At 44.7% G+C, this 19,281-nt stretch overlaps 2 protein-coding genes across 2 annotated transcripts in view; both read left to right on the top strand.

The window, feature by feature from the left end:
- slc39a9 (solute carrier family 39 member 9) overlaps window positions 1-896 on the top strand; it is an 8,152-nt gene extending 7,256 nt beyond the window's left edge. The window contains exon 7 of the mRNA XM_080512836.1: window positions 1-896. This exon is cut by the window's left edge and continues 1,836 nt beyond it. The gene's annotated coding sequence lies outside the window, so the exon portion shown is untranslated.
- A 1,445-nt stretch (window positions 897-2,341) lies between these two features.
- On the top strand, window positions 2,342-18,645 carry plekhd1 (pleckstrin homology domain containing, family D (with coiled-coil domains) member 1; the record flags this gene model as incomplete). Its single annotated transcript, XM_080512569.1, has 13 exons — window positions 2,342-2,496; window positions 5,534-5,627; window positions 5,699-5,788; window positions 5,898-5,974; window positions 6,068-6,159; window positions 6,309-6,361; window positions 6,778-6,872; window positions 7,848-7,941; window positions 8,546-8,739; window positions 11,686-11,818; window positions 12,439-12,583; window positions 17,530-17,673; window positions 18,497-18,645. 13 exons carry the CDS (start codon window positions 2,342-2,344, stop codon window positions 18,643-18,645), a joined length of 1,515 nt encoding a protein of 504 aa, XP_080368695.1.
- Window positions 18,646-19,281: the final 636 nt, after the last annotated feature.

The raw sequence follows: 19,281 nt of genomic DNA, 5'->3' as shown, positions 1-19,281 counted from the left end.
AAATAACTTTATTTTGAGACTCGCTGCCTTTTATCTCATTAAATTCTAAATGTTTTGATTTTTCACCTTGTTTAAATGACACTTAAAGGTACAGTACGCAATGTTTTCAGTTTGAAATAAGCTTTGACGGAAAAAAAAAAAAATTATATATATATATATATATATATATATATAAAACACGACAGAGGCTGGAACCTTTTGAAATGACGAGCCGACTCACTACTGCCCCCTAGCGCCAGGACGTTGCATTACCACACATGACAGTTTGTTGCTGTTGGCTTTTATGGCCGTTCGTGAAATCGTATAGAACAAATATTTAGTTTATCAAACTTTTATTTATCAAACATTAAATCAGAAGCTTTGAGCGAATGCAGGTTTTTTTTTTTTAAGTTTAGTGTTTCAGGTAGAATTAATGCTAATATTGTGCATTAGTGAGTTTATATCTTAGAACGTAGGAATCGTGACTCAATACGCCACCTTGTGTTACAAGTTGGAATTACACTGCAGACCAAGACATTTCTCTGCATCAAACTCTTATTTTTAATTTGTTTTGCCACTAAAAATCTAACGTACTGTATCTTTAACGCAGATCCGAGGCTTTTCTACAACCATTTTACGTTTATTTAGAACATTTGCATTTTTAATAGACTCAAAATTTGTCCCATAAAATGTAAACGTAGACGTGTTGGAAGGTGTTGCTACGTTTTCTGCGTAAAGGAGGGATGAAGGTACAAACGGAGGAGATCCAGAGCTGCAGGAAGACCTTTTTTTATTTTTGTTTGATAATTTCTGTCATTCCACGTTGAGTCGGCCTTATTTCCAAACTCTTGATTGTGACCATCCGTTGTGAAGCGGCGTGTTTTACGACTATAAATTAAAACATTTTTTAACTGGTGAAAGTATTTCGGGGTGTGTTCCAATCATTGGCTGGTGTTTTTTTGTTTTTGCCACTTTTTCCAAAGAATTTCTTAATTTTTAAGGTAATTAATCATATTTTATCCAGATTTATATATATATATATATATATTTTAATCCCTGGACTTGTTGCACATTGAGCAGAGCAACGTGAAGATGTAGAGCCGGTGAGAGGAGAGGAGAGGAGGGGAGGGGAGAGGTGAGGGGAGGGGAGGAGGGGAGGGGAGGAGGGGAGGGGAGAGGAGAGGAGAGGAGAGGAGAGGAGAGGAGAGGAGAGGAGCTGCAGGTTGAAGTGTCGTCGGCTTTGTTTTGTTTTTCTTTCTTCTTCATGTTTTTCCTCCTGCAGCCTGAGTGTTCGGCTCCTTGATGGAGCTGCGTCTCCTGCAGGCCGTGGCCTCCATCTGTCCTCCCTCCCTCTGTCCTCCCTCCCTCCCTCTGTCCTCCATCCTCCCTCTGTCCTCCTTCCTCCCTCTGTCCTCCCTCCCTCTGTCCACCATTCTCCCTCTGTCCTCCATCCTCCCTCTGTCCTCCTTCCTCCCTCGGTCCTCCCTCCCTCTGTCCTCCATCCTCCCTCCCTCCGTCCTCCCTCCCTCTGTCCACCATCCTCCCTCTGTCCAACCTCCTCCCTCTGTCCTCCCTCCATCTGTTCTCCGTCCAGCCTACCTCTGTCCTCCCTCCATCCTCCCCATCCATCCTCTGTCCTCCCTCTGTCCTCTGTCCTCCCTCCCTCCATCCTCCCTCCCTCTGCCCTCCGTCCTCTGTCCCTCTTCCTCCATCCTCCCTCCCTCTGTCCTCCGTCCTCCCTCCCTCTGTCCTCCGTCCTCCCTCCCTCTGTCCTCCAGAGCCGTCAGTAGCTTCATAATCTGCTCTGACTCATGTCCTGCGAATTAATCTGATACTCCAAAGCTGCACAGCAACTTCCCCTGCCACAGACACTCCGCCTAATACAGTGGATGGATGGATGGATGGAGGGATGGATGGATGGATGGATGGATGGATGGCTGGAGTGATGGAGTTCTCATACCTGCCAAGAGCTGGAGACGGCCCCTCGCTCTGTAATCTGAATAACAGCTTTTACTGGCTGGAATCTATCGACCAGCTTCAGATTTAGCTTCACTCTCCCTCTCTCTCTCTCTCTCTCTCTCTCACTCTATCTCTATATTACCCGTCAGCGTCCCTCCCTCCCTCCCTCCCCCCCTCCCTCCATCTCTCCCTGTCATCCTGTTTGCATCACTCCGCTGTGCCGTCAGTCTCGCCTGCAGCGTATTGGCGACTGCATTATTCCACCCTGGTGACCTGCTGGGATTAGTGTGTGTGTGTGTGTGTGTGTGTGTGACATCGGGTGTCTGGCTAATTGTTATTGACTTTGTTTGCCGCCCCCCCACTGTGCGCCCCCCCCCCCCCCAGTCGGGGGAACCCAGAGAGGATGTTCTCGTCTGCGTCCAGAGTCTCCCTGTTCTCGCCCTGGACGTCCATGGAGCAGTCGGACTGCGAGGGTCTGGACATCAGCACCAAGGTGCAGCTGCACGGCGTCCTGTGGAAGAGGCCCTTCGGACGCCCGTCCGCCAAGTGGTCCCGCAGGTGAGGGGGGGTCCCGGGGGGGTCCCTGGGGGGGGCCCTGGGGAGGGCCGGAGGTTCCGTGGGTCTGCTTGGGCACTTTAAGGGGAAAAGTTGTGGATCAACTTGGGGAAAAAACGGAGAAAATCCTCCTTAAAGGGTCATAAGTTCAGCAAATGTCGGGAAAATGTCGTAATAATGTGTTTTCTCATTATGGGATGTTTTATGTGTGTGAAGACGGAGCTCTTCTGTCGCTTTAGACGTATGAGAGAAAATTTGAGCTTTGTAATGGTTAAAAAAAAGTCTTCAAAGTTTCATTTGACCCTGAAAGATTTTCTCGAAAAAATTGTGGAAATACATGAAAATGTACTTAAAAAAAAAAAAAAAGTGTTCCACTTTACAACTGTAGCAACTTTTTGTAGATTTCAGCAAATCAAAGTGCCGACCGACAGCAACAAAGATGAATTAGAAGAAGAAAAGATCAAAGGATTAGAAAAGAGATAAAGTTTTCATTGCTCTATATGTATACGTCTATAGTAGAAGTGGTGGTAGTGGTAGTACTAGTAGTAGTAGTGGTAGTAGTGGTCATGAGAAAAACTTCACAGGAAATAAGAAAGTGATGGAGGCGCTTTATTATTTATGATTCATGATGAAAAAAATCAAGGAAACAAAAGATGAGATGGAAAATCTTTAAATTCACTGATCAATTACGTCCAGATTGTTCAAGTTAAATTCGTCTGCCGGTTAATTAAAGATTCAGCTGAAGGTTCATTTGGTTTGTAGTATTTAATATCTAGTGTTTGCTGAAGTTTAAAACATGAAAGGTAAAATTACTTTGAAAAATACAGATTCATGATTCAATCAGAATGAAACTGAACTGAATTCATAAAAAAAACAAAACCCAGCAAATTAACTAAACAGCCAGACTTTTACTTTGAAATTAACTCTTTCTCTTCTTGGACTTCTTCTGTCTTGAAATAATTCAGAGTAATAAAATGCAGAATTTATCTAAATTAATAATTTAAGGTAGTTTGGTTTGGTTTCTATTTAATGATGTTTATAAAGGATTTTGAGATGCAGTGATGATAAATATTCAGTATATATTTATATAGTAATATATTTTTTAGCTGTGTTGTGCTGTTTAATAAAATCTTTCACAAATTTCTCCAGTATAAAAGCAGGAGTTGTGAACTAAAAGGACTTTTTAAGACTATAAAGATATTTTAAGACTCAAGAAAAGAGAAAACAGATTTGATCCAGATTAGAACTGCATTGATCAGGGAGGATTAATTTGTTGTTGTGGTAATTATAATTATAATCATCATCTTAATAATAATTTTAGCTTGTTTATATATGAAGTCTTGACATTAATGCAGCTCAATGTGCTTCTAAATTTAAAAAAGGAGAAAAACATGCATTCAAATGAGTTTGAATATTAGAAGATGGGAACCTTTAAAAGGAGACTAAAATTAAAATGAGAAAATACAAGTAAACAGACAAGAAATAAATATAAATAAATACATAAAAATTAAAAAAATTAAAGTAAAAAAAATACTGCAGTCAATTAAATTTTAAATAAGGAAAATAAATATGTCATCATAAAATAAATTATTATTTTTAATAAAAAATAAAAAATAAAAAAATTATACTAATAAAAATAATAACAACAATAATAATATAATCATAATAATCATAATAATAATAATAAAGAGAGTAAGTAGAAAAGGGCTGAGCTATCTGTGGTGTCAGATTACAGCTTTACATAAGAAGCAGAAGAAGTCGCCACACGCAGTTGCTAACCTGCTATCAGACTGTATGTTTGGTTAAAATGCCTGGATTGGCACCTTATGTCACCGTAATGCTCTTAGCTTACGTAAGAGTTTAAAACGACAATACCAGCGGATCCAGCGGCTCCATTTGCTGCTCGGAAAGCGCCGCCGCCTCTCGTCGCCCCCGAGGCCTCGCTTCGCCGTCGCTGCTCCGATCGGAGAGACGACGTCAATCTGAGGATCTGAAGAAACGTCGTTCTGTACTTGTGAAAAATTCAATAGCTAACTATTAAAAAAAAGTTTTTTTCAGAAGATAAATAATCTTCAAAGAAAATTTTGATAAAAAAAAAGCCTCTTTATTTTTTTCATTCACAGTGCTTACAGTATTTATCTGCGTACTTTCTCTCAGTACTTGTGTACTGATAAAACTAACCTTGCGTTTGTGTACTTACTTAGAAACTACAGTACTTGTCTACTCACTGACTAACCACTTCATTACTTATTGACTCAGTCACTATATTCTTACTCCTTCATAGTACCTGTGTATTTATTTACTAACTCACTTTCCTTCTTGTTTACTGTACTTGTGTACTTGTATGTGCTTGTATCATTATTTACTTCCTCACTCATTACTAACTTAGGATTTTGGTGTCAAGGGTTTGGATTTAAGGGTCTGGGATTAGGGTTGAGGTTGGTGTTGGGGGTTCGGGGCAAGGGTCTAGAGGCTGAGGGTTGGGGCAAGGGTCTTGGAGTTGAGGGTTAGGAGCAAGGGTCTAGGGGTTGAGGGTTAGGGGCAAGGGTCTAGGGGTTGAGGGTTAGGGGCAAGGGTCTAGGAGTTGAGGGTTAGGGGCAAGGGTCTAGGGGTTGAGGGTTAGGGGCAAGGGTCTAGGGGTTGAGGGTTAGGGGTTTGATTTTGGGGTTAAGGGTTATGGGTTAGCGATTAGGGGTTAGCGGTAAGGGATTTGGGTGTTGGGGTTGGAGTCTAGGGTCAGGGTTTTGGCTTTGGGTTTAGGGGTTGGAGTTGCTGTTGGGGTTAAGGGTTAAGGGTTAGGGGTTAGCAGTTAGGGTTCAGCTGTTAGGAGTTAGCAGTTCAGAGTTTGGGTTTCGGCGTTGGAGTGTTGGGTTAGGGTTTAGGTTTGGGGTTTGGCTTTTGGGGGTTAAGTACGGGTTGTTTCTTGTGGGTTTTTGTCCCGAGAGTCTCAGCAGACGTCGACCCCCCCCCCCCCCCCCCCCCCCCCGGATCCGACAGGACTGACCCTCTGCCGCTCTCCTTGTCTTCCTCGCCCCCAAAGGTTCTTCATCATCAAGGACAGCTTCCTGCTCTATTACGCCGAGAGCGAGAAGAGAAGCTTCGAGACCAACCGGTACTTCAACATCCACCCCAAGGTGAGCAGCCGCCTCGGCACTCGGCGCCGGTCCAGACCGAAGGAGGAGGTTCTGACCGGTTTGTGCTTCAGGGCGTGATTCCTCTGGGAGGATGCGTGGTGTCGGCCAGCGACGACGCCGGGATGCCGTTCGCCGTCGTCGTCAACCTGGAGGATTTTACCGTAAGAACCGAAACCCCAGGCTCAGCCACGTGGCGAGAACTGCTTTTTTACACGTTTATCCAGAAGTAGCTTTAACTTGACTTCACACGTGAGTGTTCCGGTCCCGCAGGGAACCGTTGTCCTCGCCGCCGAGTCCGAGGAGGAGCAGGTCCAGTGGATGGAGATGCTCCAGGACTCGGGGAAAGTGTGAGTTTCTCCTCCGTCTTTCGGCATCGAGGCGGCCGGAGCCGGCCGTCGACCGCCGGTCGTGACGTCTGCGATCTTTTGTCTGAATTGCAGCACGTGGAGAAACGCCCAGCTGGGCGAGGCCATGATCGAGAGTCTGGAGGCTCAGGGGCTCCAGCTGGCCAAGGAGAAGCAGGAGTACCTGGGTGAGCAACAACCACCTCGGGACAAATGTCACATCGTGAACCTTTTCGACACACACGAGTCCCGTTGGTCCAGAAACCTCGGATTCAAAGTGTTTTGCTTTTCCTCCGTTTGAATGTTGGATGAGATCCGTCTTGTTTCTCGTCTCCAGATAAACTGATGGAGGAAACTGAGGAGCTGAGTCACCAGAGGGCACAACGAGAGGTTGGTTTTAACATTTATCCTCCATCTTGAAAGACTTCCTCCTGCTTTGATCTTCAATGGACCAGATTATCACAAATATTTCAAAATATCACAGAAGTCGTGACGACGGCAGACGTTTGCCTTTAGTTTTAGATCAAAGAGGTCATTTTAAGTGCAGCTTCAACGAGATTTTTACTGAACCACGTCCACTCAATCGTCATATTTTCTATTTTAATTTGAAAATAAGAACGTTTTCTCTTTGAATAGACTCTTTATTTCTGAAAAAAAAAAATCGGATTCACAACAGTGTTTCCTTGTTTTGATCCCAAAATCCAACTTAATGCAACTTTTGTTAAAGTCCAACATGAATGAAACACGAATGCAGGAAAGGAGAAGCTCCGGTGAGACGAGGCTGAACGAGGACGTTGTGTTTGCAGGAGCTGGAGCGTCTCAATCAGATCCTGGAGGAGGAGAAGATGAAGTTTGAGGAGGTCGTTGTGGAGCTGAAGGCCGAACAGGAGCAGATCAAACTGTAAACCTTCACCGTCCCTCACATCCTCACGTTTCCTCCACCATCTGCTTTCGTCGGCCATATTGGATGTTTCGTACCTTCAACGGAGGATTCGTGTGATTATTTTCCCCCCAAATTGATCAAGTGTTAAATATTCCAGATGAAGGTTGTAAATAACAGTTTTCATCAAAGATGGCCGACACGAGCGAATCAGAGAGGATCATGGGAGATTTGTGACGTCGGTGCAAACGATCTATTCTTTTTGTCGTTTCCCGTTAACCCCCCCCGCCCCCTCCTCCTCCCGTCCCCCCCCTCCTCCTCCCGTCCCCCCCTCCTCCTCCCGTCCCCCCTCCCGTCCCCCCTCCCATCCCCCCCCTCCTCCTCCCATCCCCCCTCCTCCTCTCCTCCCGTCCCCCTCCTCCTCCTCCCGTCCCCCCTCCCGTCCCCCCCTCCTCCTCCCGTCCCCCTCCTCCTCCTCCCGTCCCCCCCTCCTCCTCCCGTCCCCCCTCCCATCCCCCCCCTCCTCCTCCCGTCCCCCTCCTCCTCCTGTCCCCCCTCCGCTCCTCCTCTCCTTCCTCCCGTCCCCCTCCTCCTCCCATCCCCCCTCCTCCTCTCCTCCCGTCCTCCCGTCCCTCTCCTCCTCCTGTCCCCCCTCCGCTCCTCCTCCCCTCCTCCCATCCCCCCTCCTCCTCTCCTTCCTCCCGTCCCCCCTCCTCCACCTGTCCCTCCTACGCTCCTCCTCTCCTTCCTCCCGTCCCCCCTCCTCTCCTCCTCTCCTCCCGTCCTCCCGTCCCCCCTCCTCCACCTGTCCCCCCTACGCTCCTCCTCTCCTTCCTCCCGTCCCCCCTCCTCTCCTCCTCTCCTCCCGTCCTCCCGTCCCCCCTCCGCTCCTCCTCTCCTTCCTCCCGTCCCTCCTCCTCCTCCCGTCCCCCTCCTCCTCCCGTCCCCCCTCCCCTCCTCCCCTCGACCCCGTCCCCCCGTCCTCCCCGTCCACAGAGACCTGGACGGGACGGCCCAGTCCCTGCGGGGGGTGGAGCAGGAGAAGGAGGAGCTGAGCGGTTTGACCGTGACGCTGCAGAAATCCATCGAGGTACGTGGAGTCACTTCCTGTGGTTTGTAGTAACGCCTCACGGCTCGGCGCCTTTCAAAATAAAAGTAGATCGACGCTGCTTCCTGCCTTTAAAAGGTCCTGAAATCCTCTTTCTGCACGATCCTACACTTTGTTCTACTTTAAACTAAACTATTAAATTAAATTGAATTGAATTGAATTTCATTTCATTTCATTTAATAAATTAAATTACATTAAATAAAATTTCATTTAATAAATTGAATTAGATTAAATTAAACGTAATGAAATGTAATAAATTAAATTTGAAATTAAACTAAATTTAATTTAATTTAATTAGTCCAAAATTGACGTTACAATGCAGTAGACGTACCTTGTCGTGTGGAGTTTGATCACATAATACTTCCTAAAAGCACTTTTAACTGAAATCCACTTGAATTGAAATCCAACAATGCATCAAAGTTTACTTCAGAAAAGAAAAACCGCACGTTGTTGTTTTCTTCCCCCAGGAAAATCCAGAATACCTGCATTTCATTCCAGATAACTTCGGTTATTACTGGGAAATATTCCAAAATTAAATCACCTCAGCTTCATGAAATATTGCTGAGTCGTGGGTTTCCTCCTGCAGGAGCTGTCGCAGGAGAAGCAGCGGACGCTGGAGCTGCTGGGAGTGAAGGAGGAGAAGCAGGAGAAGAAAGAGGAGGAGGAGGAGGAGGAGGAGGAGGAGGAGGAGGAGGAGGAGCTGGACCTGCTGCAGGACCTGCGACACATCGAGGAGCAGATGAAGATCCTGCTGAGGGAGAAGGAGCAGGCCGAGGGCCGGTGAGACGCGCTAACATATACAAACAAAACTCTTTCATATCAGTAAAATGCCCCAAAAGAATTAATATGTCAAACATGGATCGTTAAAATCAGCGTCAATATCAAGAATTACCCATATAGGGGAATAATCTGAACATATAGTGAAATAAAAAGTGTTTTTAAGGGAATATAGATTCATATTTTATAATAAAAATAAGCAGCCAAATGACGGATGGTTTAACCTGCAGCATTTAGTTTTAATAAATAATATAATAATGATATTATTATATTATTATTATAATATAATGATGATGATAATAACAATAATAATTAAAAAAATTATGATGATAATAAATAACTGATGATGATAATTTTGGATCCGTTAAAAAAAAACGTAAAAATGATTAACTTTCCCTGCAGCTTGTGGATTTACTTACTTATAATATTACTCATAATATTCTTCTGCTTTTATATCGACTGAAACACGAGACAGTGAAACTGGAGCTGTTTGTGAATTATTGAATAAAATATAGATAAAACACACATTCATGACATCTGATAGATTTTCAGGTGCGATGAGATCAAATTATTTTAATGAGTCTCTCTTTCTCTCTCTGTGCAAATATATATATATATATATATATATGTTCACCCGGTGGTTATAAGTGACTGATGAGTTCCATTAAAGGGTTAAACACTCGGCAGTCAGGATGAAATTCCGAGTGGAAAAGTTGATCGACCTCCAAACCAGCAGCTGATCGATCAGCTGATCGATCTGCTAATTGATCAGCTGATCGATCAGCAGTCGGAGGGATTTTCACAGGCCGCTGCTATCGACTGCTCATGTTTCACCTTCAGCCTCGTTTCAAATCATTCTGCTGTTTCAGCTTCACAACTCCAGTTCAGTCACAGATTCTGGTTTTGTTCTTCACGGCACAAATATAACTAATGTAACTAATGTAACAAATATAACTAATGCAACAAATGTAACAAATATAACTAATGCAACAAATGTAACAAATATAACTAATGCAACAAATGTAACAAATGCAACAAATATAAACATAACAAATGTAACAAATGTAACAAATGCAACAAACATAAACATAACAAATATAACAAACGTTACGTTGAAGCCAAATTCTAGCAGGAAACTAAAATCCTCTCACATGAAGAAGAAAATGAAAAGCATCAGTTCTCATGTTTACTTTCTTACTTATTAACTTATTTATTTACTGACTTCTGAACTTATTTACTTCATTTTTTACCAACTGACTCAAAAATGTATTTACTTGTTTATTTACTTACTTACTCATTAACTTATTTACATACTATCCTGTAGGAGTGATCTCTAGAGGAGTGATCTCTAGAGAAGTGATCTCTAGAGGAGTGATGTCTACAGGAGTGATGTCTACAGGAGTGATCTCTATAGGAGTGATCTCTATAGGAGTGATCTCTACAGGAGTGATCTCTGTAGGAGTGATCTCTATAGGAGTGATCTCTAGAGGAGTGATCTCTAGAGGAGTGATCTCTAGAGAAGTGATCTCTAGAGGAGTGATCTCTATAGGAGTGATCTCTATAGGAGTGATCTCTACAGGAGTGATCTCTATAGGAGTGATCTCTATAGGAGTGATCTCTAGAGGAGTGATCTCTGTAGGAGTGATCTCTATAGGAGTGATCTCTAGAGAAGTGATCTCTAGAGGAGTGATCTCTAGAGAAGTGATCTCTAGAGGAGTGATCTCTATAGGAGTGATGTCTACAGGAGTGATGTCTACAGGAGTGATCTCTATAGGAGTGATCTCTAGAGGAGTGATCTCTGTAGGAGTGATCTCTATAGGAGTGATCTCTAGAGAAGTGATCTCTATAGGAGTGATCTCTATAGGAGTGATGTCTACAGGAGTGATGTCTACAGGAGTGATCTCTATAGGAGTGATCTCTATAGGAGTGATGTCTACAGGAGTGATGTCTACAGGAGTGATCTCTATAGGAGTGATCTCTAGAGAAGTGATCTCTATAGGAGTGATCTCTGTAGGAGTGATGTCTACAGGAGTGATCTCTACAGGAGTGATCTCTAGAGAAGTGATCTCTATAGGAGTGATCTCTAGAGGATTGATCTCTAGAGAAGTGATCTCTATAGGAGTGATGTCTACAGGAGTGATCTCTACAGGAGTGATGTCTACAGGAGTGATCTCTACAGGAGTGATCTCTGTAGGAGTGATGTCTACAGGAGTGATCTCTACAGGAGTGATCTCTATAGGAGTGATGTCTACAGGAGTGATCTCTACAGGAGTGAGCTCTATAGGAGTGATCTCTATAGGAGTGATGTCTACAGGAGTGATCTCTACAGGAGTGATCTCTACAGGAGTGATCTCTATAGGAGTGATCTCTATAGGAGTGATCTCTATAGGAGTGATGTCTACAGGAGTGATCTCTACAGGAGTGATCTCTAGAGGAGTGGTGTCTACAGGAGTGATGTCTACAGGAATGATCTCTAGAGGAGTGATCTCTATAGGAGTGATCTCTAGAGAAGTGATGTCTACAGGAGTGATCTCTAGAGGAGTGATCTCTATAGGAGTGATGTCTACAGGAGTGATCTCTATAGGAGTGATCTCTAGAGGAGTGATCTCTCCAGGAGTGATGTCTACAGGAGTGATCTCTATAGGAGTGATCTCTAGAGGAGTGATCTCTGTAGGAGTGATCTCTATAGGAGTGATCTCTAGAGAAGTGATCTCTATAGGAGTGATCTCTATAGGAGTGATCTCTACAGGAGTGATCTCTACAGGAGTGATCTCTATAGGAGTGATCTCTACAGGAGTGATCTCTACAGGAGTGATCCCTCCAGGAGTGATCTCTACAGGAGTGATCTCTATAGGAGTGATCTCTACAGGAGTGATCTCTACAGGAGTGATCCCTCCAGGAGTGATCTCTCCAGGATCTCTGCGACCACAAAGTGTGTTTTGTCTCCAGGATGAAGGAAAACGAGCAGCGAGCCAAGGTTCTGCAGCAGGAGAGTGAGTTCTACTCCAGTCAGGCCCAAACGCTGCAGCAGTCGCTGTCCCAGCTCAGTGTGGACAAGCTGCAGACGGAGGCGGAGCTTAAGGTCTCACACACACACACACACACACACACACACACACACACACACACACACACACACACACACACACACACACACACACACACACACACACACACACACACGTAGACATACGACGGTAGTTTTATTGTGTTTACCGGTAGTTTTCTAGTTCTCTGTGGATACAAACGTTAATGTTTCCATTGAGTTGTTCCTCCTTCACTACAAAAGCCAACGGCGCCACCTAGTGGCCCCACAGGACATCGTTTCTGCAGCCGCCATGGAAACACACCTGGTTTTCACCACGCCTCCACTGAACTTCACTCATTTTCACTCACAAAAAAAATCAGTTTAATAGCTGAAACCTCCGGAGCCCCTCTGGTGACATTGGTGAAAAAAATATTATTGCTTATTAACGCGTGGCCACGCCTTAATAACGCGTGGCCACGCGTTATTAAGGCGTGGCCACGCGTTATTAAGCAATAATATTATAACCTCATGATCTGACCACATGTTTATTTATTTGTTTACTGGTGTAGTTTTTCCCACACCGACCTGCATCGCGTGCAGTATTCGTCTCGTGGTTTAAATGACAGCGGTTGTTTCGCGTCCTCGCGGCTTCACGTGCGACTTTGCGGCCGCAGGCGGAGATCGAGTCCCGGGTGGAGCTGGAGAAGAGGCTGAAGCAGGCGGAGGAGGCGCTGCAGGGCCTGGAGCAGGGCCTGAACGCCCTGGAGAGGACCAGGGAGAGAGACGAGAAGATGAAGGGGGACGTCACCCAGCTGAGGAGTGAGCGCGCGCACACACACACACACACACACACACACACACACACACACACACACTGAAATGTTAAATTGTATTCGGTTATATTGAAATATAAACTGGCCAAACTTCCGGCACTATTCAACACTTTGCCTATATTTATCTTTTATGTCTGTTTTGTGATCTTCACGTTTCTATTCTCCTCCTCGTCAGACTAAACTACTAAAAACACGTTATTCTGTGTATTAATTGAATAAAGGACTCGACTTTTACTATTATTAGTACTTGAAACTCTTTAACGTCCCCTGTGTTTCAGTTTTTACCTGTAATTAAAGCTGCAAGCAGCATTGGTCGGGACCTCGAGACTGCCCGTCGGGGGGGTGGCTATGAACGGTTGATTAAAAAAAATATTATTTAAGCAAAAAAAAAAAAAAAAAAAAAATTTTACTTTTATTTTGAAAAAACGGCGTCGGAACCAGCTAATTAGCTAGTGATTTGTGACCGCAGCACCCCCATTAGGCCACCTACCAAATTTCAGCTCAATCGAACAATGTTTACAAGCATGCTAACGGGCATGCTATGCCGCAAGCTAGCGGATACACCGGAAAATCTCAGTGTGGTACTCCCCAGGTTGCCCCGATCCCAAATCTGGTCTTACTTCAATTCTAGTGTGAATGACACTGCACTAATGGAACAATAAAGGTTTTTCAAAAACTTCCACCGACATGAATTATATGGCCTCAGGCCAGGCCTCCTACGGAGGTCAGTGTGTGACATGAGAGTGACCTGGTGGAGTGCCGGGCCTAGGAGGCCCGGCCTTTGTCGGCGGTGTGCGAAGGTGTGAATGATGCCATAAAGGTTTTTCACAAACTTCCACCGACATGAATGTGAGGGCCTCAGGCCAGGTCTCGTACAGGTTTTGCATGTCCTCATGACAGGAGAACATGAGACATGAGAGTGAGGTCAGGTCACATGAGAGTAACCTGACCTGAGAATGACTGCTGAGGTCACTCTCAGGTCAAACTGCAGGATATGACAGGCTGTCAATCACACAGCAGTGATGAGCCTGAAGCTACAGGAAGCTGCCCATATATGGAGTGATGCACTGACCAATCACAGTGGAGAATTTCACAGCTGCGCCGAGCGCGGACACTCTGACGTCAGAGTGAGGCAGAGAGGATTATATTAGAAGATTTTGCGAACAACTGCTCTTAATCTATACTTATCGGGGGAGTATGTGGATAAAAATACCATACTTTTGTAGGAATTTTTGTCGTCTTTAATACTGTGTGGGTTTGGAAGCAGTCAGAGGTAAAGTTTGGACACCAGGGGGCGCTGTTTGGCAGGAACGGCAGATTTGGCTCCATCCGCTATAGTGTTAAGATTTAGGACGAGAAAAATGTTACTGTGTCGCTTTAACTCGTCATTCTGGCGACTTGTTTTGGAATTTTCCCCACATATGTTACATCTTCTTGTTCGGCAGGGTCTCGTGAGCGTGGCGATGCCCTCGGTTTGTGGCTGAGAGTCACGGTTTGCAAGCAGTTAAGAGTAGTTCGGGGAGTTTAAAATCGTTGATTTTGTGGGAGAATTTTCGGTTTCCCCATGTTAATGGATGACAGGAGCCAAAAAGGCGATTAGGGGGTGGGGAGCTTGGACGGCTAATAAAAATTTAACTGGACTAGGTAAGAAAATTTCCCTCTAGAGTTCAGCAGTAAACAATCTCCTCTATTTTTGTATATCTCAATTGAACCGATGCGACCTTCGCCCTATGAGGAGTTAAATTTTCCGTTTCTGCCTTTTTTTGCCTTTTTTGGGTGAACGCCTTACTTTGAAAGGCAAATAGCGGCCTTCCTGTTGGAGTTAGGTCAAAAGTTAGAGCGCGTGAGTCGTAGGGCTCGAGTAGACGAACAAATTTCGTATTTGCGACATTTCTCTACGACATTCGTACGGACCGTGGCGGGTGATTGAAATTTTCTAGGTGGCGCTAGAGAGCCATTTTTGGACTTTCCTGAAATTTTTTGACATGGTCTTCTGAAGGCTGCGACTTTTCATGAGCCATCCAAATTTGGTGAGTTTTTGAGCGTGTTTAGGGGGTCAAATTTGTGCGTAAGTGAAAAGAAAAACGAACGAATAATTAAAGCTGCAAGCAGCATTGGTCGGGACCTCGAGACTGCCCGTCGGGGGGGTGGCTATGAACGGTTGATTAAAAAAAATATTATTTAAGCAAAAAAAAAAAAAAAAAAAAAATTTTACTTTTATTTTGAAAAAACGGCGTCGGAACCAGCTAATTAGCTAGTGATTTGTGACCGCAGCACCCCCATTAGGCCACCTACCAAATTTCAGCTCAATCGAACAATGTTTACAAGCATGCTAACGGGCATGCTATGCCGCAAGCTAGCGGATACACCGGAAAATCTCAGTGTGGTACTCCCCAGGTTGCCCCGATCCCAAATCTGGTCTTACTTCAATTCTAGTGTGAATGACACTGCACTAATGGAACAATAAAGGTTTTTCAAAAACTTCCACCGACATGAATTATATGGCCTCAGGCCAGGCCTCCTACGGAGGTCAGTGTGTGACATGAGAGTGACCTGGTGGAGTGCCGGGCCTAGGAGGCCCGGCCTTTGTCGGCGGTGTGCGAAGGTGTGAATGATGCCATAAAGGTTTTTCACAAACTTCCACCGACATGAATGTGAGGGCCTCAGGCCAGGTCTCGTACAGGTTTTGCATGTCCTCATGACAGGAGAACATGAGACATGAGAGTGAGGTCAGGTCACATGAGAGTAACCTGACCTGAGAATGACTGCTGAGGTCACTCTCAGGTCAAACTGCAGGATATGACAGGCTGTCAATCACACAGCAGTGATGAGCCTGAAGCTACAGGAAGCTGCCCATATATGGAGTGATGCACTGACCAATCACAGTGGAGAATTTCACAGCTGCGCCGAGCGCGGACACTCTGACGTCAGAGTGAGGCAGAGAGGATTATATTAGAAGATTTTGCGAACAACTGCTCTTAATCTATACTTATCGGGGGAGTATGTGGATAAAAATACCATACTTTTGTAGGAATTTTTGTCGTCTTTAATACTGTGTGGGTTTGGAAGCAGTCAGAGGTAAAGTTTGGACACCAGGGGGCGCTGTTTGGCAGGAACGGCAGATTTGGCTCCATCCGCTATAGTGTTAAGATTTAGGACGAGAAAAATGTTACTGTGTCGCTTTAACTCGTCATTCTGGCGACTTGTTTTGGAATTTTCCCCACATATGTTACATCTTCTTGTTCGGCAGGGTCTCGTGAGCGTGGCGATGCCCTCGGTTTGTGGCTGAGAGTCACGGTTTGCAAGCAGTTAAGAGTAGTTCGGGGAGTTTAAAATCGTTGATTTTGTGGGAGAATTTTCGGTTTCCCCATGTTAATGGATGACAGGAGCCAAAAAGGCGATTAGGGGGTGGGGAGCTTGGACGGCTAATAAAAATTTAACTGGACTAGGTAAGAAAATTTCCCTCTAGAGTTCAGCAGTAAACAATCTCCTCTATTTTTGTATATCTCAATTGAACCGATGCGACCTTCGCCCTATGAGGAGTTAAATTTTCCGTTTCTGCCTTTTTTTGCCTTTTTTGGGTGAACGCCTTACTTTGAAAGGCAAATAGCGGCCTTCCTGTTGGAGTTAGGTCAAAAGTTAGAGCGCGTGAGTCGTAGGGCTCGAGTAGACGAACAAATTTCGTATTTGCGACATTTCTCTACGACATTCGTACGGACCGTGGCGGGTGATTGAAATTTTCTAGGTGGCGCTAGAGAGCCATTTTTGGACTTTCCTGAAATTTTTTGACATGGTCTTCTGAAGGCTGCGACTTTTCATGAGCCATCCAAATTTGGTGAGTTTTTGAGCGTGTTTAGGGGGTCAAATTTGTGCGTAAGTGAAAAGAAAAACGAACGAATAATAATAAGAAGAAGAAACATTCGAAATACAATATATAATTTCGCCACCAGGTAGTGGCCGCGCCCCCAAAGGGGGCGCGGCCACTCTGAAGGGGTCAGGAGAGTAACCGGATGAGTGTGGGGCCTCCTGTGGAGGCCCCACACTTTTGGCGACGACGAAATCCAAAAGAGACCTGCCGTTGGCTGGGCCTAGGGCCCACCCGTTGGCGAGGTCCCTAATAATAAGAAGAAGAAACATTCGAAATACAATATATAATTTCGCCACCAGGTAGTGGCCGCGCCCCCAAAGGGGGCGCGGCCACTCTGAAGGGGTCAGGAGAGTAACCGGATGAGTGTGGGGCCTCCTGTGGAGGCCCCACACTTTTGGCGACGACGAAATCCAAAAGAGACCTGCCGTTGGCTGGGCCTAGGGCCCACCCGTTGGCGAGGTCCCTAATAAATACAAACAGCAATAATATTTAGGTTAACAAGCCGTCGTTAACGTTAGAGCCCCCTGGTGGCCACTGGCGGCATGACGCGCTAACGATATTCTTCTTTTCTCAACTTTCCTGAAAACTGACGTTTTTCACTTTTTTTTTCACTAAAAACCAGGAAGTCACTTAAAAAAATAAAATAAAAACACACTTCTGCGTGTTTTTTGTGAAACCTGGTGGTCCGACAGGAGAAACTTCTGCTTCTAAAGCTTCTTCTGGACTTACTTTAATAAATTCCAACTATTTTACATGAATACAGGCCAGTTTTCACTCGTCCTGGAAAACGAGTACACACACACACACACACACACACACACACACACACACACACACACACACACACACACACACACACACACACACACACACACACACACACACTTTCCTGCAGTCTGAGTTTTGTCTCCAGACGTTCTAAAAGCTCCTCTGAGAATAAAGTTTAATAGACTGTTGCTTTTCACTCACATATACTGAGAAATGATTGTTTAATAGGATTATTACAGTGTGATCTCGAGGAAGCACACACATATATACATATATAAATAAATGTGTGTGTGCAGGGTTCTTCGAGGAGTGTATCTGTGCAGCGGAGATCGAGGCGAAGCTCCCGGCCATCATGAAAAACGCGGTTTATCTCCACAAAGCCGCCGCTCGCAGAATCAAGAGCTGCAGGATCCAGAGGCGGGCCTCCAGACGCCACTGGTGTGAGTAACAGCGCCACCTGCTGGACAAGAACCGAGTTTCCCTGAGTTTCATTCTTGTGTCTTTATTTAGGATTGTTTAGTTTAGAAAGCTCGTCTATTATTTTCCTCCCATCAGAGGTAAATTAAACCTCCAGGTACTAAAATTTAACAGTGTCAAGCATAAAACTGTAAAAGAGGAAAATCTTGTAATGTAAAAACTAAAGATGAAATAATAAATGATGTTAGCGCCGCTTATCGTAGTAACGTCAAATACATTTTAGCTCCGAGGTTAAAATAGTCCCTTAATAAACTTTAAATATCAGATCACACGTGACGACAAAGTCTATATTTTCACAAACCCAAACGATAACGACTAAAAACGACGACAAGCTCAACGTAAAGCCAGTTTTAATGAAACTTCTCCTCCAGTACTTGTTGTTTTATTCATATTCTAACAAACTCTCGGCTTCTAGACTCACGATAATTTATCACCTCTTGTGTTTCGTCTGCTACGATTGAAAAAAAACAACCTTTTTTTATTCAATTTAAGTGAATATAGTATACATTTTACTTTGAAATTCAAAAATAGATACATTTAAAAATAATAAGTGAATGAATGAATGACTATACATAAATAAAACATGTTTTCTTTGAAATCTTTACATTTTCTTTGGTTGTCTGTTCAGACTGTTGAGGCCTCAATGTTTGACGTCACGATTGTGAAGAAAAGAGACAGAAAATATGTTAAAATATCGAATTATTATGTTGTGGATTTACTTCACGAGCAAAAAGTTTGTTCGTTTGTTATGTTGTGGATCGTCACGTCTTCACGTTTCCTCCACAGTGAAACACTCCAAGTCCTTCGCCGTCGCTGACGGCGGCGGCGGCGGCGTGGACGAGCTGCGGGAGGCGGCGAGGCGGCTGACCTCCGACAGCGGCTTCAGGGAGAGCGTCTACAAGATCATCACCCGGAAGGACGCCGCCGACTGCTGAGACCCCCCCCCCCCCCCCCGACCCCCCCGAAACCCACCAACCCATTATTTGACTTGAATGTAAATCTGCAGCGGTCGAGTTCCAACAGACCTTCAAAATAAAATGTGTGTGACGATTCGGACGTGACCCGGATGACAAGTAGTTCAGTAGATGAAAAACATTTGCGGTTGAGATTTAAAGCTCATTATTTTGTTGTTTAGCGCAACGTCGTGTTGAACCGTAGAGCCTCAATGGAGCCTCAGTAGAGCATCAATAGAGCTCCAGTAGAGCTTCAATAGAGCCTCAATAGAGCATCAGCAGAGCCTCAATAGAGCTTCAGTAGAGCATCAACAGAACCTCAATGGAGCTCCAGTAGAGCATCAGTAGAGCCTCAATAGAGCATCAATAGAGCTCCAGTAGAGCCTCAATGGAGCCTCAGTAGAGCCTTAATAGCCCCTCAATAGAGCCTCAATGGAGCTCCAGTAGAGCATCAATGGAGCTCCAGTAGAGCCTCAGTAGAGCTTCAATAGAGCCTCAATGGAGCTCCAGTAGAGCCTCAATAGAGCTTCAGTAGAGCCTCAATGGAGCTCCAGTAGAGCATCAACAGAACCTCAATAGAGCTCCAGTAGAAACTCAATGGAACCTCAGTAGAGCTTT

This window comes from Blennius ocellaris, assembly GCF_963422515.1.
Source record: "Blennius ocellaris genome assembly, chromosome: 17".
In the NCBI taxonomy this organism is placed as follows: Eukaryota; Metazoa; Chordata; class Actinopteri; order Blenniiformes; family Blenniidae; genus Blennius; species Blennius ocellaris.
The sequence above is the reverse complement of the archived record's forward strand: the minus strand, read 5'-3'. Positions and strand labels throughout refer to the sequence as shown.